Below are 22728 nucleotides of genomic sequence, written 5' to 3' on the forward strand. Positions count from 1 at the left end.
GCCGGCGTGCTCAGCGAACACTTTAAATCATCCGTGCAGCTTATTTCTGGCTACGACAGTTCATCCACGGGGTCCGTCATTGACACTGAAACGCAAGGCTTGCTGCTAGCTGGTGAAGATACATCAATTCGTTGGACAACGAAACAATAGACAGAGATGACATCGTACCCGATGCCCACAGGGCAACAGAAGAACAGTGGCAACAGTGACCGCCGGAGGGGTCAATCCCCTCGGACAGCGAGTGGACGTGATAGTCTTTGACCACGGGTAGATAGCCGTTTCAAGTGTACCCGGTGGCGGACCGCCTCGTCCGTCATCACGGGTAGGTCAGATCGGAAGTCCGTTGAGCTCAAGACCCTGTGAAGCATGGAGTAGTCCGAAAAGTAACTTCTGCTACACTGCAAGATGTCAACCGGAGGCGAAGATCCAGCCGAGGTTATGCGGTTGTTGGAGGGTGAAAAAGGACATCCACTATACTGCGATATTAACAACGAGAAGACGGCCGAGGATGTGTGGTCAGTAGCAACGTCGATTAGGGGTTGAGAGATTGATGTAGTGATTGCTTCTTGCGAATGTTATTACTCGACACCTATATCACAGTCTGGCAAATCTCGGATGTCAGCAACGGCAAACCTGCCAGTGAGCGCGCAGTGTCACCAAGCCACGGTCTCGACTTTTCGATCAGCAGCGGGAGATAATCAGCGATGGGTAGCGCAAGGGAGACCCCATAATACACCCATCGCGATAACAGCGGATGGTGGTACAAAAGTTTCACAGGCCCTGTTGTGAGTGGCTGGGTTGGGGAAATGAAAGGGCGGATGCGGGTTAACCCCACAGAAAAGGGTAAATATGGTCGGCCGTGGTTCGTCGTGTTTCGCACGCATGTTAGTAGGGCAGCCAGTGTGCCTGGCACATCAGGCGGGCAGCAGTCGTGCTGGTGCGATACCTGCGGCGGTGTTGGACCTGACAGGTGCTCGACCAGAGAAGTGTTGCAGGTGGGTGGAGCTTGGCTGACATGTTTCTGTGAGAGGAAACGGATACATGTAGCCTGAGGCTTGAAGTGGCTTGCGCGGAGTTGGAGGTGTCGCCGTGAATGGGTAAGCCGTTGGGAGTAGTATCCAGTAGTATGGATGGGTGAAGGAGGCTGCACGTGGTGGGAGATAAGGTGGATGCTCGATATATTGGCCGCTGCGGAGAGATGAATCTAGACGCGCAATTGACTATTTACCCAAGAGCGAAGGGCCAATGACGGTGCGGGAGGCTCTGCTAGCGGCTGGATCCCGTACCTGAGGTCAGCAAGTCCCGGTCAGCGCCGGCAGCAGATGAGTGCAAATCTGTGCAGCGGCGTGCGAGAGCAGATGAAAGAAAGCGATGCGCGGAATGTGAATAGATGAGGCCGGGCGAGGCCGTGATATGGGCGCTGGTGGTGAGGCAGCTGGAGGCGTTCGGTCGCCCGGTTGAGGCTGCAATAAATAGATTAAGGTTATGCACACGAGGGCCGCTTGGCCCAGAACGGCCGTGGCTTAGGTCCCCAGTCAGGTGCTTCAAAGAGAGCAGCAACAGTGTCTGTAACAGTCTCCCCCTCCGCAACGGCCAGGTCGAGTGCACGACGATCGCAGCTCTGAGGCAGCGACAAAAAGAAAGAGCGTTTCGGACATTTTCGCGTGCTCATCGACATTGTCGCCCGTCGGCACACCTCACCCTCAGGCCCCAGCTCGCAGGGACGAAACACGCGCGGCCCACCCCAGCCGGCGCCCCAACACCCAAGAGCCACGCCCGTCTGACCACGCTACTGCGCCCTCGTCCTCAGGTTCCTCACCACCTTTGCGCCGCATCACCGCTTTTGCTTCTTTGTTGCGTCGCCTTTGTCCCCAGTCACTCGTTACCACCCTTCGCGCCGCCGTACAAGACTTCGCCCGCCACCCTTCGCACCTTCCCATTCTCCGTAGCGCCGTCTATTCTCGCCTGCTTTCTTTGTCCCCGTCGCCAGGCACTCGAACCGCTCAAAACCGTCGCACCGTGCTATTTCCGCCGTACGACACCTTCACGATCCGCGTCGCACACCACCGGGTGCGCCCATAGCTGACAGCTGGCCCTCGTTGCTTCTTCACCTGGGGCTGCTGATCCCCTAACCACCCCATCCACCGTTGCCATGTCCATCCGTGCGCTCAGAGGTACGATCTGCGACCCTGCAGCGACGTGACTGCATATGACAGCCCGCTAACACGATGCCAGACGCTGAGAATGTCTTCCGGATAGAAAAGCGATGCGTCGCATGTGAGACGGCTGCACTGTCCTGCGAGGGCATCAAGTGCAGAGCCAACGAGGTCTGCGTCCAGAACTCACGAACATGCGACCAGTGCGCCTCCGTCGGCTGCCAGCCCGACCCCACGGCAGGCGATGCTCCTGCTAGCAAGCCAAACGTCGGTGCCATTGCTGGAGGAGTCATCGGCGGCATCGCCTTCATCGCCATTCTCACATTCATCGTATGGAAGTACTGCCTAAAGGGAAAGAGGCGGCCCATGTCCCAGCGCAGCGAATGGCAGGATGTCGACATGACGGCGCAAGAGAAGGCCGAGAACGACTTCCAGTCACGGCGGAGCGCGCGCGCCTCCACACACACTGTTGCCTCGATGGCCTCGTCCGTCCTCACCCGCGCCTCCAACATCATCCAGATCGCCTACATCCCCGGCGTCACGAACCGCTCAGGCCCCGGATCGCCCGACCTGCTCGTCCCTCCCGTGCCTCCGATTCCTGCCATGTCGCCTTCGTCTGGCATGAGCACCCCGTACTCGACCGCCGACCAGCACTTCTTCGTTCCTGACTTCCGCGACTCCATGATGTCTGCCAGCACCGCCGGCCGCACAAGCATCGCTCCCAGTCTCGCCCAACGAGGCAGCGTTGCATCGACCATGTACCGGCAAAACGCCATTGTATCTCCTCTCCCAGCTCAGACCATCGTACGCGGCAAGGCAGCTGTCGTCAGCGTCAAGTCGACTGCGACCAACAGCCCGGCAGAGACACCCAGCATGGAGACACCACCTGTACCTTCAATCGACCCCAAGCACACCGTGAAGCCCATCCGCATTCACATGCCTGGCATCAGCCCCGCAAACTCCGTCCGAAGCACCGCACAACTTGGCCCTGTCCGTGCCCTCAACATCACTAAGAAGAGGAGCTCCGACATCACACCACCCAAGAGCTCATCAAACTCGACAACAAGCGCAGACCGAACACTCGTCAACACACCCGAAGTCCTCGTACCCTCTGCGCGCCCACTCACCGGCTACTCTACCGCCTCATCGGATGACGGTGCTGCCCACTCGCGTGCACGAAGAGGAAGCTTAGCATCCGACTCTGGGGATGAGTCCGACGATGACCACGTACGCGCACGACAAACACTACTCCGTAGCAACTCGGGTAGCGACCGCGGCTCACCATACCCTGATTCCCGGGACGGCACGCCTACCATGGACCGAAGTCCTTTCGCAGATAGCTCGTCACTCGAACCACCGCGACCCATCATGTCTTCCCGCATCACTTCGTACGATACCTCGCTCGGCCTTCGCACACCGATGACGCCTATTGTAGAGGAGTCATCAGCTTCAAAACGCGGCAGCACCGTCTCCAACAGAAGGGACCAGAGCCCGTTCTCCGACAACCACAAGAGCGGGTTGTAAATCATGAATTCAATGTCGCTGATTTCAAAGGCGTCTACTTTACCCAGCTTCAGCGAACTGGGCACCATCTATGTTGAATCTGCGAAGATATCCAGCCACTGCGGCACCCCCACCATTTCCTTTACACTTCTCTTCTCTGGATCTAGGCATTACGACGGCCGAGATCTGGCATCTCGGATGCATTAGTCACACTTTCCGTGTTTTTCGTTCATTGATATCCAAGCATCTTTTATTCTGTCATGATCTGATTCTGATCTTTTCAACTTAACGTCTAGCTCTGACGGACGTGGTGCGATGACCACCGCACGGTTTTTATATTCCTGTATGTATGTATTCGAGCGCTGAGCGAGCCAGCCAGTAAGCGCCCCGAAGCTGGGTGATATGGATGGGCTGGGATGAGAGGGGAGATAGGTGCGAATGAAGAATTGATACCACATCATCATCATCATTGAACTTGTACGCGGTGCTTGAGTGACGTGAGTGTAGACAGTCGCAACGGAGCTTGGACTCCTTGCGGGTTTCAACGTGTTCTCGATAAAGCACTGGTATGTATCGAGTGCACAGACAGCCGTGTCGTAGCCGCCCTGTGAGACGAATCGACCCAGAGTATTGGTGCGCGTGTTCTACGCGAATCTCTTGTCATGTACACTGTCGCACTTTGTGCTGCCCAACCGTTGGGAGATGGAAGCACACTGAATGCAGGTTCCCGCTGTATCTCGAAGACAGAATCGTGACACCAACGTCCTGGACTCGAGATTGACAAACAGTCAAGATGTGAATACCTTGACTCTCAAGCCATTCCTCCTCTCCATCCACCCCATTCTCATTCCTTCCTCCCACCTATTCATCCCTCCAACTCCTCAACTCCCCCGATATGTCGTATACCCAAACGGCCCCAACAACACCGGCACATGATAATGCTCGCCCTTGGCCTCCTGCCTCACAAGAAACTTCACCTCCACCTCCGGGAAGAAAGTCTTAACCCCCCTCTCCCCAAAGAAGCGCTCAGTATCAAATGTCAAACTGTACTTTTGATCACCCTCTTGCGCAAACACTTCTTCCAGACTCGCGGAGGAGAAGGGCGTGCTGGGTGTCCAGGTGGTTACGCGGCCGTCGCCGTTTGTGAGGCCGCTGAATTTGGGGGTCGAGGCGGTGCTCGTGGTGGTTGTGGGGTGCAGGGTGAGGGTTACGGGGATGTTGGGGCCGGGGCGCCCGAGGGTTGTGTCGAGGACGTGGCAGGTTATTGGGGGTTTCTTTTCGGGGGTCGACATCTTTGCGGTGGAGGTTGTGGGTGGGGAGAGGTGGTTTGTGAGGGCGGTGATGCGGTGCGTGGTGGACATGCGGGTGTGGTGGGTTGAAGGTGTGGACGTGTGTGAATGGGCACCTGGAGTTTGCGAGGAAGGTTTCCTTGGTTGTCTATGTAGAAGACCGGTAAGTTCGAAGACAAAGAGGATTTATGGGTGTAGACGTGATGATTGCGCGGAGGGAGACTTGCGGTACCTTCCTGCTGTTGTACGCGGTAGCTACCCCTCCAGCCCACTTCGGAGCTCCCCGATGCTGTACTACGCGCCGGATGCCGCGTACCTAAATTCGACAACGTCCCGACGCGAATATGTTATTTTGACTTTGCTGGCTCACATGCAACTCGCATTGACCAAACAAAAGACCTGCTCTACCCCATGGTCAGTTAAAATACCTACTTCTTCTTCTGCCTTTGTGCACACTGTCGGATATTGGATACCATATAGCCGTTGCACTCTCTTCCTAATGCGTGAGTTCAGGTAAATGGTGTCACGGATCTCTTCATTATTCGTTGCTACATTCTTGTGTAAGTTGTAGCGGAGGCTCACGGTTTGTATAACCGATACAGCACCCGCATACGGATGCCTAGGTAAAAGAACATTAAGACGAATTAGAAAGAGTGATGTTCGAAAAAATGGACTCTGAGTATCTTAGTTGTTGTGTGACGATTCTTCGACATCATCTATGGAAAGAGGAAAATATTGTATACTGGGTGCTATGCCATACCTTGCAGAGATGTACATCTCGTGCGTCGACATTTAGCTGAAGCAAGGTATGTTTGGCTTTTGCTTCATGTGTTTCCAGAAATACCTTTCTCTTTACTTGTATCCAGCCGATAGGAAAGAAGAAACCTTCCACATCGACGATTTCGACCTGTCATGTACTTGGAAGTCGATTTGCCTTCGATCAATATTACTCATTCCTCAATGCCGTTTCAATTACACTTCAGACCTATCAGAGTATTCGAATGTATTTGACAAGATTCTAAGCCATGAAATTTTATGGGTTATTGGAAGTAAAAGCATGTTCTGATGTATATGGAGCTGGTTCCGATTGGTGTCGTAGTAGCGATCAAAAGCATCACGAATAGTGCGAGTTTCAAACAGAAGCTAGGCAGAACACCTCTGATGGTGAAGAAGCAGAAGTGTATCCCTCAGTCTGCAAGTCTGGCGAGACTAGATGGCTCTACAGCAGTGTTGTACGCCAGTGGAGATCAAAGGTCAATAACTACGTCACAATTAAGCTTTGCTCTACACCTGCTGCACGCTCATGCGCTACGTGCGGATAGTTGGTTGCTCGCATGAGCCAGACCCATGCGACCAAGCAGCAAGAAGCAGGAAGGTACGGGGAAGCGGAATAGCCGTCGTCCCTGACGTTCGTGATACGTCTTTAGGGTGTGGAGGCTGGCATCGCCCTGCCACCCACTTGTTGATTACAGAATGCCAAACATCCGACTCCTGTATTCCACGCTTGTTGCATTAAACAACATGGACATCACGATCTCGATGAGCATCGGGAAAAAGAAGGCGATGAAACTTTGGCATGGTGTGATTGGGACAGCGGTTGCAAAGTCCGCGCGAGGGCTGGTACTTTGCCGATGCGAGTAGACGATGTAGATCGGCGAAACATGCGTGAATCGAGGTCTGGAACGGGACCGGCACCTGGCAGAATCAGATCCGCTGGCCGTTGCAGAGTGTCGGCTCCAGTAGCTTCGAGGTTCCTTCCCTGCGGGTGGAGAGGCAGGGATGGAAGTGGTAGCAGTCGTCGATGCGGTCATTGTGAACGATGCATTATCAACGTCCTACGTGTGTCTTATCGCAGCGTGCTGGAGGAGAGGAAAATGCGGTGGGCGGGAATAGTCCTTGCAGTGAATGGAAGGCTGGGGTGCTTCGACGGGACCAGTGCCGGAAAGCGTCTCGTGGCAGGCGAGCCAAAAGGGGCTGCGGATCGGCGGACCAGCGAAGGCGGTGGGGCCTCGGCTGCAGTGATTGGCCCTCAGAGCGGACTAGCGGCCGGGTTTGATTACGAACCCAAGAAATCACGTTATGCGCTTGGCACAGCTGCGTCACTCCCAGAAATTGCTCGCTCGTCCTGTCCTCTGACCTCATCGCCGAACGCCTCACTGTCATCGTCACCACGAGCACAATCCCCGTCAACGCCGGTTTGAGCCTCATTGAGATCAGGAACATCCATCACGCGCTTCCACAGCCCCGGATTGCCTAGAGTCGTGCAGAGTCAGCGCGAGTGTAGGCCTAGAGACTGCGACGGCTGCGAGCGTCACCACAGGGGCTTGACGTCACTATTGGTTTTGACAAGCAGACACCAGCTTTGCGACGACAGAGCCGGCGGTCAACAATATCGATATTCATCGGATTGAGACGGCTCGACCCCGCATCTGCCGCGCTCGATTCCTTTTGCTGAGGTACGTAGTCGTGTCGCCCTGCCCTGCCCTGCCGCTGCCGCCGCTGTTGTTATCTGCGCTGCCGACTTTGCCACGTTCCCAGCGTCTGCGACAGCCCTTTGCGCCCGTCGTCTGCCTGCACCCAGCCCGTCGCATCGTGCCTGCACCTGTAATTCCGTGCGCTGACAGCTCCGCCGAACAGCACAGGTGCTATTGTGCTCGAGTCGCCCGTGTGCGCCCAAAACCGTCGAGAGAAGCCGAATCGCGTGGGTGTGAGCGAGCGAGCGAAGAGAGGGAAGGCCCGGTACCACAAGCGATCGACCAGGACACCACCCCTACGTCACCACCCCAAAGTATGGCAGCCGCAACCCAAACCGCTCGAACCTCCTCCCCGTCCTCCAAGATGTCCTCTCCCAAGGACAGCAAAACATCTCTTCCTACCGTCACCAAGACTGAAGGTGTGTATGCCCCCGTCGCTGCTGCCCCGTGACGCCCTCACCGCTGCTGCTTCCCACGCCTCCCCTTTTCCTGCCTGCGTCGCGCGCGCATGCATCGTCGTCATCCTCGCCGTCACATCATCACACATGCAAGCATTACTAACACCGTGATCAGCTGAGCCAGTAAAGGCCGAGTCGTCGCCCAAGGTACAGCGTAAGTAGTCCCGTCCCAACATCCCCGTCGACTGTCAACTGTCGCTTTGCATCCATCTCGTCCACCAGCACACGATGCTAACCCACCGCCAGCTGCGACCACCGAAGCGGCCACCAACGCAGACGCTGCCAAACCCGCAACCACCAATGCCCAGCCGTTGGCGCCTCCACCAAAGCCCGCGCCCTCGACCACTGGCGATACTCCCGACTACTTCAACACCGTCCACAACCCCTTCTCGCTCGAGCCAAACGTCTTCGAGCAGTCCTTTGGCGGCGAGTCTGGCAACCTACAGACACCTGGAGGCCGACCTATTCTTCCGCCCGTTGCGAACATTACGTCACCATCACCCCTACCGGGCATCACACCGGGGTGGCAGGGCTTACGCGCAGGACCCTTGAGCCCTGCTATGCTGAGCGGGCCGACTGGACAGACAGATTATTTTAGCGAGTCATTCCGAGGCTTCCCAACCCCGAACGAATCCTCTCTCCGCACCGGCCTTACTCCTGGCGGCGGTGGTTCCATGTTCCCAGCTCCTAGCCCGAACACCCAAGCCATCTTCAATCTCCAAAGTGCTGGCGTGACACCTGGTACTGCCGACTTCCAGCAGTCTGCTCTGCGCGCCGCTGCTCAACACCAAGCTAACAACAACAAAGCCACCTCCAACGCGCCCACGTCGCAGCCCGAAGCCGCGACCGCAGGAATGGACCGCCCTAACAACAACTACCAGCAGGCGCAGCAGCCACAACAGCGCGCCCAGAACGAGCCATATCCAAACCATGACGTCAGCAGTGCCGCTAACGACCTGCTGTCCTTTGCCAGCCAAAACGGCGCTGCACGCAACAACCAGCCACCCTACTCGATGGCTCCCCAACAGCAATCGATGAATGCCGGGCACATGCCCGTCCAACCCGTCAACGCCAACCATGGCCGCCGTGACACCAAGGGTTCCATCAACAGCGTTCAATCTGCAGAGACCGGTGACTTCTCAGAGAGCGGCCAGAGTGAGCAAAACAAGACTGGTACACGGTCACGTGCGAAGAAGGGCGCCGCTAATGGCAAACAAGCTGCCGGAAACAAGCGCAAAGCTGAAGACGGCCCCAAGAACTCAAGAAAGAAGAGCAACGCCAACCAGCCCATGGGCGACGACATGGACGACGGCGACTCTGATGACGAGAACAACATCAAGGAGGAGGAGTACGACAGCAAGGGCCGCAAGATGACCGACGAGGAGAAGCGCAAGAACTTCCTCGAGCGCAATAGGTATGTCTTTTCTCTCCATCCCAACTTCAAGCTACTAACGTGTATCAGGGTCGCTGCCCTCAAGTGCCGACAGCGCAAGAAGCAATGGTTGGCCAATCTCCAAGCTAAAGTCGAACTTTTTAGTACAGAGAACGACGCGCTCTCTGCTACCGTCACTCAGCTTCGCGAAGAGATTGTCAACCTCAAGACTCTTCTTCTAGCTCACAAGGACTGCCCAGTGTCGCAGGCTCAGGGCCTCCATGGCGCCGCTATGAACAACTTCCTCGGCAGCGATATTAGCCATCAAAACCCATATGGCATCGCCCAGATGCAACCCAACGGCGTACACATGATGCCGATGCAGCAAGGCCAGATGATGAACCGGTTCGTATACCAACCCCAAAGGAACTCCAGCCCCGACGATCAAGAGAACGGGCGGTATCCTTCAAAGTACTGAGACAGTCACTCACGTTGTCAGGTAACTGGGAGTAAACAAGCTCCCTGACCATGTTACACGTGTACACCGCCATTGTCATGACTCTGCATCATGGCAATGACGCAAAGCGTGGGGCATGCGCAGCTCCGACGATCACGATGCTCTACCCGTACGACCTTGTAATCTACCCAACCTTCTCCTTCCTCTCCTACTCCTTGACGCATCGTCGTCTCTGTCACAACGCATGGACGGCGCTTGGCGTTACGTCATTATTGCATCCTCACACCCAGGGGATTGCAACTCGGGTTACCAAAACTAAATTTCGACTTTTCCCTCTCGGGCTGGGTGGCTGGATCGGCAGGGAATCATGGGGCTGGCTACGCACCTCATGCACGCGAACACGATTATTCCTCGTCGGCGATGACGACTTTCTTCATCCATTTCCTTCAGTAACCTGTCCGCCGTTTGTGTGTATATACGGTGTGTGCGAGGGCAACATTTCACTGGCGTTGCAACGGCGATTATATACCGGGTCGTTTTCTTCTTTCTTTGATATTACTGCAGCGCGCCAGTCTAGAGCTGCGCTCGGCGTTCGGGATGCTTGGCTTCGAGCCTACCTTTCCTTTCCGGTGGTGTATTCTGAACGCAAGAGCTTTTTCCCGACGTTTGTTTCTCGAGTCTACGATAACAACAGGGATTATGGCGTAGAGAAAGGAAATGGGAATACCTGTCGGCATGCGTGTTGGTCTACAAGTATGGCTCGACGAAGTGGGATCTGTATGTATACCACAAGCAATCAAGAGTTCAATTTCAAGTTTTCATTCGCATTCGCTGCTTCGTTGGGACCAAGCCTGGTTTCCCATACGGTGAGATCAACTACAGTCTGATGTTTGTCATGATTTCCTCTCTCTCAACGGTCTCGGTGTAAAAGTCACTCCCAATACGGGTCCCTGTGCCTCCTAACCATCTCCTCCAGCTCCTCTCTATGCCTCCTCAACATGTTCATCATCTCGTTTGCTTTGTCCTCCTGCGTCGAAACCGCTTCCTCCCGCCTAATCAGCGCTAATTGCCGCTCAAGAAGCACCTGCTCGCGACGCGACAAGGAAGCTTCGCGGCGATCGAGCTGCCTGCTGCGAACAGCTTCGCGCGCAGAACCTGACTGAATAGCGGGGAGTTCGGTAGGCTCATCTGCGGTAAGGTCTATCGGCGTGTCTGAGTTGTTTGGGCTCGGAGTCTGTCTGTATGGTGTTGGGGCTCGAACTCGGCGGGCGCTCGCGTGGTTAGCAGTTCGCGAGGCGGGTTGATCGAACCTGCTTGCGCGTCGTAGCTCGCTTCCTAGACGTCGCTCCTGCGGCTCGCTGCGCTGTTCCAACATCTCGGTCATGGGAACAGGAGACGCGCCAGCGCCAGCGCTAGCGGTGTACTCAGAAGGCTGAAACGGGTGCCTTCCGTTACCCAGAAGACGGTTCAGCGCGCGAGACCTGGCGGTACCAGTCCCACCGTTCACAGCGGTGGTCTCACTGACACGCTCCCTCTCAGCAGCAGCAGCAGCAGTAGCGGCCCGTCTCGTTCTGATACTCCTCGGCCTGCGCGTCTCTCTTGCTCGACTCCGCACATCAGCGACATGGCGTCTGAAGTTCTCGAAGTTCTGGAACTGGACGGCGTAGCCTGCGTTGTCGTCGGAATCAGAGTCGATGACGATGGGATTGTGCTGCTGGTTCTGCACTGGAGCAGCATAGGACTCTTCGCGCCAGGGTGGGACTGGGCTGCCGTGGGGTGGTGGTGTGGAGGGCGTGTATGTCGGGGATGTTGGGAACGTGTGAGTTGTGGGAGAGTATGCCGGTGAAGTGGGTGAAAAGTTTGGGGATAGCGGGTTTGCTGGGAACGTGGGGGATGTGGGTGTGTATCCCGGTGAGGTGGGTGAAAACGCCGGGGATGTCGGGTATGCCGGAAATGTAGGGGTTGTGGGTGTGTATACTGGCGACGTGGGCGCGTAGGCTGGTGACGTAGGTGTAAGGTCAGGCGATGAGGGTGCACTGAATGGTAGAGGTGAGATGGCGCCAGCGCCAATCAACTCGTTACCAGCGATATCCGCACCGATACCATCGAGACCTGCGATCATGTTGATGTGTGTTGGTAGTAAAGAGTAAGGAGTAAGGAGTAAGGAGTAAAGAGTAAAGAGTAAGGAGTAAAGAGTTGGAAGTAGAGTTAGAGTTATCAGAAAAGACTTTGGCTGTAACAAAGCTTGGCACTATTGAGAGCGAGAGACAATAGTAAGTGAGCGAGGAGAAAACGTCATTGTTGGCAGAAAATTCATGTAGTGAAGGTGAGTTGTGTGGACGCTTTGACTGGCCGATGAAAAGTTTGTATACTATTGTCTATTGTACCTTGGTTGAAAATGGAGAAGAGCTCACAAATTCTCGTCATTGTTAGCAACATACAACAAGAAAGCAATAATAGATTGCGCAATAAAGTCTTTTTGAAGTTTGCGCAAATCGGCACGAAGTGTGCGTTCTTCCTTCGCGTCACTGCAGTCAGTCAGAAATCATGTCGCGTTACCGCTGACAATGTATTACAATTTGGGAAGTGACTAACACAGACGCTATTGTACACATGTACGTATAATATAAGACATAGCCTCTTCCGATTAAGAATCTACGCGGGCAGTAAGTGGAGTATTTCTCTGACGACGCTCCGTTCTCCCATTCGTCGTGTGATGTCACTGAATATAGTCCCATCACGATAAATACTGGCAAAGCTTCAATATCTGTTTTCACGGAGCGTAGTTGCGCTATGCAGTCTTCCGCGCAACTTGTGAAGCCGCCCTTCAGTTCAGTCTTGTCCGCCAGTAGCCAGCATTTCTCCGTGGATCGAGAGATACAAAAGGCCCGGCATCTACCGGCACTTCTTGTCTATTCGAAACGCTATTAGGGCTCGTGCGATGTTGCGGCTGTCGAAGAGATACCGGGGGAGGCGTTGATGTGGGGGCGGTAGCTGGCTGTGTCGACACAAAATTTAAGCTTTCACAATAGTTTTCCAAGGCGCTGGCCATTCGTCCAAAAGCTTCGGTATGGTCAATGCCATGAAATCTGCGGTGGGGACGGTTTATCAACTCGTAAGATCGTGTCCACACGTCGTCTCTGGATGCGACAGACTCATCCCTTTCTGTACGTATGACAGGTGTAGAAGATTCTCGGTTTTCCGGAATCATGAGCGGGTCGTCGTTTGACAGACTGATGTGCTGTAGGTACGCGTTGTATTGACGAGCGCTTATCGGGTCTTCGGATTGTGGTGATGCAGGTGGCTGGTGAGCATCCTCCCTAGTGTTTGCAGACGGGTTGGCGGTTTCTGGGCTCTCATCTGGCGTAGGAACCGTGGGTGAAGATGTCACCCTAGTATCTGCGCTGCTCGCCATAGAGTACTGGGCATCGCAAAGCCCGGGTCCAAGTCTTCTTCCCAAGTCCATTCGTCTGAGGAAGTCAAGTTCCCTAGTGACTCTGTCTTGCCGTCTGATCTCACTCTCACGTTGCTCTAATTCTCTTTCCCGTTGTCTTAACAATGCTTCACGCTCGTTAAATGACGTCTGCGGACCTCTACCATTCTCATGTGCAGACTGAAGTTCTCGGTAAAGTCTCGAGGCGCGGCGCACAATCGCTTGAAGACGCACGCGCGTATCTGCCGTGGAAGCGTGCTGGTCGCTGCTGATGTTCTGAATCAGATCCAGTCTCCGGAAGATCTCATCTAAATGGCTACTGATGACTCCGTTGTTCGAAGCCCGTTCCTGCTCCAAGATGTTTCGCGTTCGATGAGCTCTCGCTCGTGATTCGACTAGCGCCGGCTCTTGTGGTAAGGTCAAAGCTAGCAAACTCTCCGTGACATTGACGTCTCGTGGCGCCGTCCAGGCAGGTGGTCGTTTGTACCATTCTCGTCGACATTGGGGACAACTGTTGTTACGTGGGCTTTCGCTGTCGAGGTAGTCTGCGAGACATTTGCGGCCAAAGCGATGGTAGCAGCCTGTTATGAGCACAGTGACGGCTTCGTGAGAAGAACCGTATAGATGTAGGCAAATGCAGCATGTTTCATCCTGGGATGCAGTTGGAAGGGCTGCTATATGCGACGTCCTCAGCTCTCGTAGGCTGGATACTGAATGGTCAGGGTTACTGTGTATTGTCAGTGACCTACTGGACTCTCAAAGAAGACAGGCACGAACTTTGAGAGGGATGATGTGAAGTTTGATGGCATATTTTTGGTGTCAATACCTGGCCAATGTCTCAATAGGTGTGAGAAGAGGAGTGTTGTTTTACAATCAATCGACGTGCGCACAGAAGACGATTGTTTGACTGGATGATTCTGCATGACCATGAAACTCCGCATCATGAGTACCGTGGATGAGAGTTCGAGTGCATTCCGTGTCTGTACAATTTCCAATTTGGTTTTTGTGGGTATGCGGTGCGTAGAAGGCGTGGTATTCACGAACCATGGGATTGCTGTCCCTCGATTCGTCCTTATCTCAACAGAACGCGAAGGTATAATGTAAAGTCGAGGCTGCGCAAGACGACACTAGGGAAAAGGCACTTTTTTACGCCGCTCAAATCCCTGGTGGTAGTATCTAATCCACGCGCTGCGTACAGCGACAACTCGGCTGCAAACATCACGAAAATGAGGCTGGTCGTCAATAGTGGATGGGTGAGGGTGGATGCTTACGGTTTCCTGGCTCAATGCGGCCCTGAACCAAAGCTGCTATACCAAAGTTAGGATTACTGCGGGCCCACAAAGTAAGGCTGCACTCTGACCCCTGCGCCGAGCTTGGGGTTAGAATTTGGTCTTGAATTGGCGGACATGTGCGTTTCTGGGCACAACGGGTAACCGGATAACGATGCCTTTAATCTCCTCCTTTCCGAATGCCAACGCAGCGTTTGGGTCTCTAGTAGAATCCTTTGACACGAGACATTGAAGTACGTTTGGAAAATGAATTGTCGCGCGGCATGTGACTGTAGAGGTGAGGTTGGGGGCTCTCCCTCCACTCGGTGTCCTCTCTAGTTGTGGCTTTGTTTCGATGAAGACCCTTTTTCTTGTGATTTTGACGAAGGAAATGGAATACGTTCAGCTTCGGATGTCTTAGAAGGAAGGATGAAGAAGAGTCGCTGGAGGTTCTTGGGTGCGTTGACCCCGCTAAAGCACGCACCTGTGCCACTGCCCAAGCGGCGCCACTTTTCACAACAAGTTGGGTACCCACGAATTGAGTAAGTGCGCTTTGGATGACAATGGAAAGTGCAAACTCAGCATCAAGTTGAAGGTGCCTGCCAGCGAGAGACAGTCGTAAACGGCAGAATTGTGTAGGGCGGAGGTGCATGACGCTGATTGGTGGAATCGCTCGCGCGTCTGTCATATTGTCCCACACCTGAGCAATTATACACCCCAACCATCCCCTCTCCTAAAGGATGCAGTGCTTTCTCCGAAATCCGGGGTTTTCAGAGCCGTCGCACTGCCGATGCGCTCTGCATGCACGCCACCATGTACTCCAGTATGTACCCCATATTAACGTTTCGTGAACACTCCCGAGGTCCACCAGTCAGCGTAGCTATCCCGCGCCTTGCAAGTAAAGAGCTTGGCTTGTATCGCGTGGTGTACTGCACGAGTTAACGAAGAATGTATCTTCCACTCTGCAATCGATCGGTCTTTCCGACGCCCTTGAGTCCTTCTGATTAACGCATGAAACTCCTGGTCTTGGAATTCTCACCTGTTTACTGATCAGTATCCACAAGGTGGAGGACATCATCCTTCGGTACCCATCAGGATCCTGCGCCTTTGATAAATAATCTCCGCAGCCTATTACTGCGTCATGGTCTTGCTCATACAGTCGCAGTCGTGCAACATGCCCAGGTGAGCTGCGGAGAAAGTATTGCTCATCAGGCCGATTCTAAGCGACGTCGTCAATGAACAGCGTGAATTTTTGAATCGTTGAGAGCCGGTTCCTTCGCAGTGTTCCCATGAACGACAGTTCGAGTTGTCTTATGCATACCAAGACACCGTTCCTGACGGTGTTTCCTAGTTTGCCAGGGCCCGCCGCAAGCGGGATTCCCATCGCTAGCCCAGTTCTCTAGGCTGTATCCGTGCGGTGTCTCTAGGGAGGAAGGGTCAAAGCCAGTATTTGACTGTGATCAGTTGCCCGTAGATTAATTAGCAGAGTCGGAAGGCTGGCATGCTACTGGTGATGGTTTGCTGATATCGGTGACCAGGACAGCTTCAGAGCGCACAACTTTCCGCTATTCTCCGTCATACTGCGGGGAACGTAAGCCTCTGGAAACACCAAGTCGTGTGGTATTTCCGCTATCGATAGTACCTCAATAAACCAAGAGCGGACACACAGGACAGAACCGGCGAAATGCTAGTTGGCGGAAGTAAATGATGGAAGAGGAAATGAGAGGAGGGTTGCAGCGCTAAGCATTGCGCTATGGCATGTCACTGTCGCCCCAATAATGCAAGTGCCAACGCATGGCGGAGTTTGCTGGGCGTTTCACTTGTGCAATCACCATACCAAAACCACGTGGTACTATCCGATGTGCGCTTCCAAAGCGCATCCTTCTACACCAAGCTTCCGTAACAAGTCTTGGCAATGGCGCGACTCGGGCGGAAAGACGTTCGGCAGGATCGATACAGAAGTCCGCGAATGAGCGTGGAAAGATGAAGGAGGAAAGTCCTAATGTGGTAAGACGACTTGAGTTGAGGGTGCGAGGTTAGCAGTGCAGAAGGCATGGCGAAGGTGCCTGAGCGTGCTATGGATAGAGCGGAGAGAAAGGGTTCAACTCCCTATAAGTAACGGCGAACATCCCACCGGTTAAGGTTCTATCCTTCAGCCAGAAGCATCCCGATATCCAAGGCTCCAGTAGCATTCCTTCTATCATTTCGTCTATTCCAGCTTCCGCTTTCGATCACTTTTTTCTCAACCCGAACACCATCCTTTACCATGAAGTTTGCAGGCATCCTCGCTGCGGCCACGGCCCTCCTCCCTGTTGCCCTTGGATGCAATGGATACGCTGGAGGTATCCCTAAAGCCGTTGGTACCAAGACCAATAGCAAAGTCATCGAGGTCGCGGCTGGTCAAACCTATGATGGCCAGTGGTACCGATTCGATCGTGGTAGCGGTGCTTGCTCTGGTCAGTCTGAGGGCGGTGCTGCCGACGCTGTCTTCCTGCTCAAAGAAGGCGCTACGCTGCGCAACGTGATCATCGGCAAGAACCAGGTAAGTGTCAGGTCAAGTCCTGAAGTAGATACCTACTAAGACATGTTTAGGCGGAAGGTGTGCATTGCCAAGGCCACTGCACTCTTGAGTTCGTTTGGTTCGAAGATGTTTGCGAGGATGCCATCTCCATCAAAGAAGACAAGGCTGGAAAGGAGTCCTGGATCATCGGTGGCGGCGCCTACCACGCATCCGACAAAGTCGTTCAGCACAACGGATGTGGAACTGTGAACATCGTCAACTTCTACGTCAACGATTACGGCAAGCTCTACCGCTCTTGCGGAAACGTAAGTGATTTCAATCATCAAGATCAGGTTCCTGAACATCCGCTTACACGATCCTAGTGCTCTAAGCAATGCAAGCGCAACGTCTACATCGAGGGCGTGACCGCGGTCAATGGTGGTGAACTGGCTGGTATTAACAGCAACTACGGGGACACAGCTACCCTCAAGAACGTCTGCGCTGATGCGAAGACCAAGTGCCAGATGTACACTGGTTGTGCTGGTGGCTGCGAGCCCAAGAAGGCTGGCACATGCTCTGGCTAAGCTGATTCGCCTTTTCGGGCAGCGTCCGGCTTTGTCCAAGCAATTGAAGCTGGATTGGTGAACAGATGGAAAGGCGCTGTGCGGATCATACTTTCTTGTAAATAAGTTTTTTTTTGGATATATCTGTACATATCATCACTTCTTTCTCAATGTTTTCATCGCAAACTGCTTCATCAAGACGCGCTTACCTTAATTTGCGAGGCGGCTGGATGCTGTGCTGTTACCCCGATCCCGCGCGAATGTCGAAGTGAATGCTCGGCGCGGCATAGCCACTGTAATTATGCATCGAAGCCTGATGCCAAAGACAACTCAAGTGTATTTTTGCGCGCTCATATAAAGCCAGCATACATGGCCGATGAGCTGTTGGTGTCGAGTCTGTTGGCGACACAAGGGGGCCACTGCGGGACGGTGGTGGGGCCGGCCCATAATCGGTTTAACCAAGATTAGGACGCGCTAAACCTCGGAAGGTTCGCGAACTCCTCTCGAAGACGCGTTCCAACCCTTTGGCCATCAGCTCACCCAACCTTTTGCCCCTTCATTGCATCTGCTGATGCTATCGCTAGATCTCCATCAGCTTGCGCCTGTCTGATGCAGCATTATTTTTCCGTCAACGACCGATTGTCCAGGAAACTTCCTGATTGGCGCGGGAAGACAGCAGAAGCAACCACGGGCACCTAGAGACGCGACTTGCCGATACATACTCGTCTCTACCGCCCGAGGAACATCCGACGGTTTGATGGCCTGTACAAGACATTGTTTTACACTGGCAATTTCAGTGTCTCGTGCAGACCAGATTGTGGTCCTCCGTACCCCACGTTGGGTCTCGGTTGTGCGAGAACGATTTTTCGCGGTCCATCAAGGACTCAACTGAATCTAAAACAAGCAACGTCTAGGCACAACAAAGTCTAAGACAAGCAACATCCAGGGATCAACATCAACCCCACCTTAGGGCCCGCTGTCTTTCAGCATGGCCGTGAATGAGCCAACCTATCAGTTCGCTTTGACGGCGAAAGAGTGCGAAATCCTACGCGCCATTCGCGCTGTCGAGCATAGCAATGCGCCTAGCGAGCAGCCAAGATTGTGGGTATACCCATCACATTTCCTACCCCAGAACTAACATGTTCAGATATCAAAAGCTGGAACTTCAGCTTAGAGACGAGAATGGAGATTCGCTGGGAAGCTGTGACGTCAGCCCGGAGAATATGGTGTTGGACTTTGTTGCCGCTTCGGCCGCGTTTTTGAAGGAGTTGGCAAAGGAGCCTGATCAGCGCAAGAAAGACTTGGCCGAAGTTGACGAAGGTGTTCACATCGATGACCGCGACTCTGTTCTGGGCTCACAGACGCAGGATACTGCTGCTGACCTCCCTGAGCCGGATAATGGACTCCAGACTCCGTCATGGGAGACATTCAGGAAGTCCAGCATCCCGCCGTGTGTCAAAGACGTCAGCTTCACTGTAAGCGAAGAAGATCTGACAACAGAGTTGCGCCAACGGTTACAAGACGACTACCCCGGCGTCACTATAGTAACACCCAAAACCAAAGCCGAAGAGGACAGAGCTCGTGAGGCTCATGCGACAGAGAAGCCCAGAGGAGTCAAGCAAATGATCATCGAGGTTGAAGAGACTGAAATTAGCGAGAATCCTGAGCTGGAAAGCAGTATCCGAAAGACATACCCGTGGGCGCTGATGGAATTGAAGCCCGGCCCAAATATATCCAGAAAGCGCGCAAGGCGGATGACGGATAGCGACGCCGCAACGCCATCTAGACCAGACCCGGTCAAGCACATCGAAGACTTTGCCGCATACGTCTTGGATCCGCCCTCCGATGATGAATTTGGTTATCACTATCCAGTAGGCGATTGGGATCGTCTGACTTACGCGCGGAAGTTTGAAATCGCTCATGCGCGAGCGATTCAACATTACCATGGCAAGGCGGCTGACGGTGGAGGATGCAGTCAGTGTGCGGAATATGGCCATCAGTGCAGAGTCTACTTGCCGCAGCTTGGGAACCTAGCCCACATAGATTTCGGTCACACTTGCCAAAACTGCCGGCTCAGGCATCAACATTGCGACCTTCCCGCCGCCGTAAAACCCCCTCCGAGCACACCAACAGGACCAGCGGCACTCAGGCTCGATACACGGAACATCCATCACCGAGGTGAAACGGTAGATACGCCACCATTGATGAACGCCACACCAGGATCGCTAGTATCGAGAATGACGGCGGCCAATGGAAGGCGGTTCAACGATGAAGAGAATAACGGTCATACTCCAATAAGCGGGGATCCTGGCCTGGATATGATGGACTTCGCTGAGCAGATCAATCTCTTTCAAGATTACAGTAACCCCAAGGTCAAATCCGTCATCTTTGCGATGTACAGCCTCTTGGATAAACACGGCAGGGTCGAGCCGTTTGGCAAACACCGCTTAACTCTCGACCAATACTACCAGAACCTCTTCACTCTTTACATAGTCACGTATCTGCGTAAGGAGTACCACTCGGCTTATACTGTTTTGCTTCGCTTCCAGAACACGAACTACCACGAGACCGGAGAGCTGCCTAGCATAGAAAACGTCGTCCGCGCTTTTGAGTACCTCCCAACGCATGCCCCACTTTGTCGCTGGATAGTGATACTATACAGTTTCCTCTGGGGAACGCAGCACTATGGCAGTTGGGACATGTTCATGAACACGCACCCAAGTGTCAAGTCAAGGGTCCGCGCAGTCGCCAAACTTCTCTTCGGGATTTGCTACGTTCGCGATCCATTTACCACGGGAGGCGATGGGGCAGTACGGCAGCAGTGGTGTGAGGTCCACAATCATTCTACGGGGACCCGTGAACAGGAAGAAGCTTGCGAAAACATGAAGAGAGAGGAAAGATACTCGTCACGTATCGGTGAGAAGAGAACGCGTGATGGATCACCCGTGCCGAGGCCTTACAAGGCTGCTAGAGGAGGACGGGGCAGAGGGAGAGGGCGTGGCCCAAGTAGGTGAGGCAAAATGTGCTTAGAGCATGGAAGGCGTTCTTGGGCTTTGGTCTTTTTGGCATAGCGTTGTGATAGTGAAGTACGACGGTCTGAATGAGACTTTGTATGTTTGCTCAACTTTGGGTCTTGTGTCACCTAGTTTCCTGTCTTCAGCATACTCGACCATGCGTGTGTATGCAGCAACGCTGTTTTGAAGGTGCGTCAGCGTGAGCCACGTTGTGCCTCCACAAACGAGTGATATTAGCTATTGAAGCTTTGCTACTTCCCATAACACAGACGAAGGAATGTATACACCACTGTTAAACACCAAGATAATCTACCCAAATCACTTTCCAAATACATCAAACAAAGAAAGGAAAGTTTTCGCTGGACACCTCGCTTCGTATGCCCCGTCAAACGGCGCCGGTGTACTGCTAAGCGGTATACGAGAGGACGTTTAGACCTTGCACTCGATGGTGAACGATGTAACGTCGGTCGGAATAGCAGCGTTAAATTTCCCGTCAAGGTCGATAAATGTGTTCGTTGCATTAAGCGCGAAGGTTTGTCCAGGGTAATTGGGGTGCTTGACCTCGCATTCGACGTTGTTTCCGCCAGCACCCGGGGTAACAGCCTGGAGCGAAGTGGCGAGAACCTGGGGCCCGAAGGCATCACCGAAGAGCTGACCGAAGGTTACAGCGTCTTTGCCAACGATGACATCGCGGTTGGCGTTCTTACCGCTCTGTTCGTTGGCGAGCTGAACGGTGAAGATGAGAGGTGCGTTGCGGGCGATGAATGGAGCTGCGAGAGCGGAGGCGAAGAGAGTAGCAGCGGATGCGAGGATGATTGAGGCCTTCATGGTGAGATTTGTTTGGCAATATGGTGGAGGATGTTATAGTGAGTGCTGGTTGGACAGAGCTTGTTCTGGTTTCGGGTTGTGTGATGAAATGCTTTTGTTTAAAGCGAAGACGGCTCATCTTCTTATACTTCACACGTCTCTAGTCTTACTCGTGATGCTTATGATCATCCGCCTTCAGCAGTGCCTCCACATAGTAGCGTAAGAGTGGCTTTCAGGAGACCTTAGGGTCGTGAGATGGTACTGCGCTCAGCTCATGTTGGCTTTTGAGTAATCCAAGGACTCGATCCGATAGTTCTCTCGTGAGATCTCGGTTCGGTGGAGGCATCTTGTCCGCCGAGACGAAAACCGCGAAAGGTGCGGTCAGGCGACCGTCTACACAACCAGCCGATGTTACCACACATAGCAGCACACCGATACCAAAGTCCAAGATGTGTAATACGCGTGCAGCTTCTGGTTTGATGCAGCTCGTGTGCGACGGAGCTAAGCATACATCAGCCACCACCGCTCAGCTGTCAGCCCCTTGATGATGTGTCGAAATGCCGAAGAGCCGTCTCTATTCTGGGTTTAAAGCTCTTGCTTTCAATTTTTCCGTGATTTGTCCAATGTATGACGTAAAGTATAGCTGTAGAAGTCGCTTCTCGGGTGAGGTAAGACTCTAGTGAGATGTGGGGAAGATGCGGAGGCTGAGTGCTCAGCTGCCACTCTTTGGACACGATCCGATTCTACTCCGTGAATACGACACATGTGACAGATCTCTGAAATCCTAGAAGTCAGCTTTAAAATACTGACATAGTGTGTAGTACTCGATTGATCAGACTCACATAGCTAAGTACACCTGGGCAGGTTGTACACCACGCTACCTAGTAGATGAAGACCTCGGAACGATGCGAGCAGCTCGCCCACTAGAAGAGCAGACCACGCACTGCATACAGCATTCGGGGATGTGTCTACCTGTCAAAAGATCTCCGTCGAAGGCGGATGAGAAGTTCCTAGAGTAATCTGTGCCTACCTAGGTAAGTACCGCCTTTTTTCTAATTAGCTGCGAAAAGTCGCGGCGTGAAAATCTTCGCCGAGGCCTTTACGCAGGTCTGAAGACCTCCAAAATCTTATGTGCACATCCATTTGGGTCGTATGAGCATAGTGTTTGGAGGAAGGTAGCAATCATCTACTCACTGCATTCCAAGGTTGCCTTGCATGCCCGAGATTCGCCTAACCCCGCACCCCCACGGACACACACTAACGGTGCCAGCCTTCAATGTTCTTTGTCCAGTGCATCTTCAGTATTCTGTCTACTTCGTACTAAGTCCAGCTCTTGGCTCACTCGGCCCTGGTTGCATCTGCTGTCTCTGAAAAGTCTGAAGGCTTTCAAGGTCTAGGTAGTTGGGGGCTCGTCTTCAATGGCCCTGCCCATTT

General features: G+C 53.6%; 5 protein-coding genes across 5 annotated transcripts; 3 read left to right on the plus strand and 2 right to left on the minus strand.

Annotated features, from left to right (window-relative positions):
• Nucleotides 1-2228: 2228 nt before the first annotated feature.
• On the plus strand, nucleotides 2229-3680 carry J4E92_003351 (uncharacterized protein; the record flags this gene model as incomplete). Its single annotated transcript, XM_051494749.1, has 1 exon — nucleotides 2229-3680. One exon carries the CDS (start codon nucleotides 2229-2231, stop codon nucleotides 3678-3680), a length of 1452 nt encoding a protein of 483 aa, XP_051355042.1.
• A 4106-nt stretch (nucleotides 3681-7786) lies between these two features.
• J4E92_003352 (uncharacterized protein) lies at nucleotides 7787-9730 on the plus strand (the record flags this gene model as incomplete). Its single annotated transcript, XM_051494750.1, has 4 exons — nucleotides 7787-7841; nucleotides 7996-8034; nucleotides 8127-9294; nucleotides 9343-9730. The coding sequence occupies 4 exons, from the start codon at nucleotides 7787-7789 to the stop codon at nucleotides 9728-9730; spliced, it is 1650 nt and encodes a 549-aa protein (XP_051355043.1).
• A 910-nt stretch (nucleotides 9731-10640) lies between these two features.
• On the minus strand, nucleotides 10641-11831 carry J4E92_003353 (uncharacterized protein; the record flags this gene model as incomplete). The annotated part of the gene is made up of 2 exons (XM_051494751.1): nucleotides 10641-11429; nucleotides 11688-11831. 2 exons carry the CDS (start codon nucleotides 11829-11831, stop codon nucleotides 10641-10643), a joined length of 933 nt encoding a protein of 310 aa, XP_051355044.1.
• A 4845-nt stretch (nucleotides 11832-16676) lies between these two features.
• Nucleotides 16677-17494, plus strand: J4E92_003354 (uncharacterized protein; the record flags this gene model as incomplete). Its single annotated transcript, XM_051494752.1, has 3 exons — nucleotides 16677-16952; nucleotides 17003-17236; nucleotides 17294-17494. 3 exons carry the CDS (start codon nucleotides 16677-16679, stop codon nucleotides 17492-17494), a joined length of 711 nt encoding a protein of 236 aa, XP_051355045.1.
• A 3422-nt stretch (nucleotides 17495-20916) lies between these two features.
• J4E92_003355 (uncharacterized protein) lies at nucleotides 20917-21315 on the minus strand (the record flags this gene model as incomplete). Its single annotated transcript, XM_051494753.1, has 1 exon — nucleotides 20917-21315. One exon carries the CDS (start codon nucleotides 21313-21315, stop codon nucleotides 20917-20919), a length of 399 nt encoding a protein of 132 aa, XP_051355046.1.
• Between the last annotated feature and the right edge of the window lie 1413 nt (nucleotides 21316-22728).

This window comes from Alternaria infectoria (genome assembly GCF_024043175.1).
Source record: "Alternaria infectoria strain BMP 0036 chromosome Unknown scaffold_4, whole genome shotgun sequence".
NCBI classification, from domain to species: Eukaryota; Fungi; Ascomycota; class Dothideomycetes; order Pleosporales; family Pleosporaceae; genus Alternaria; species Alternaria infectoria.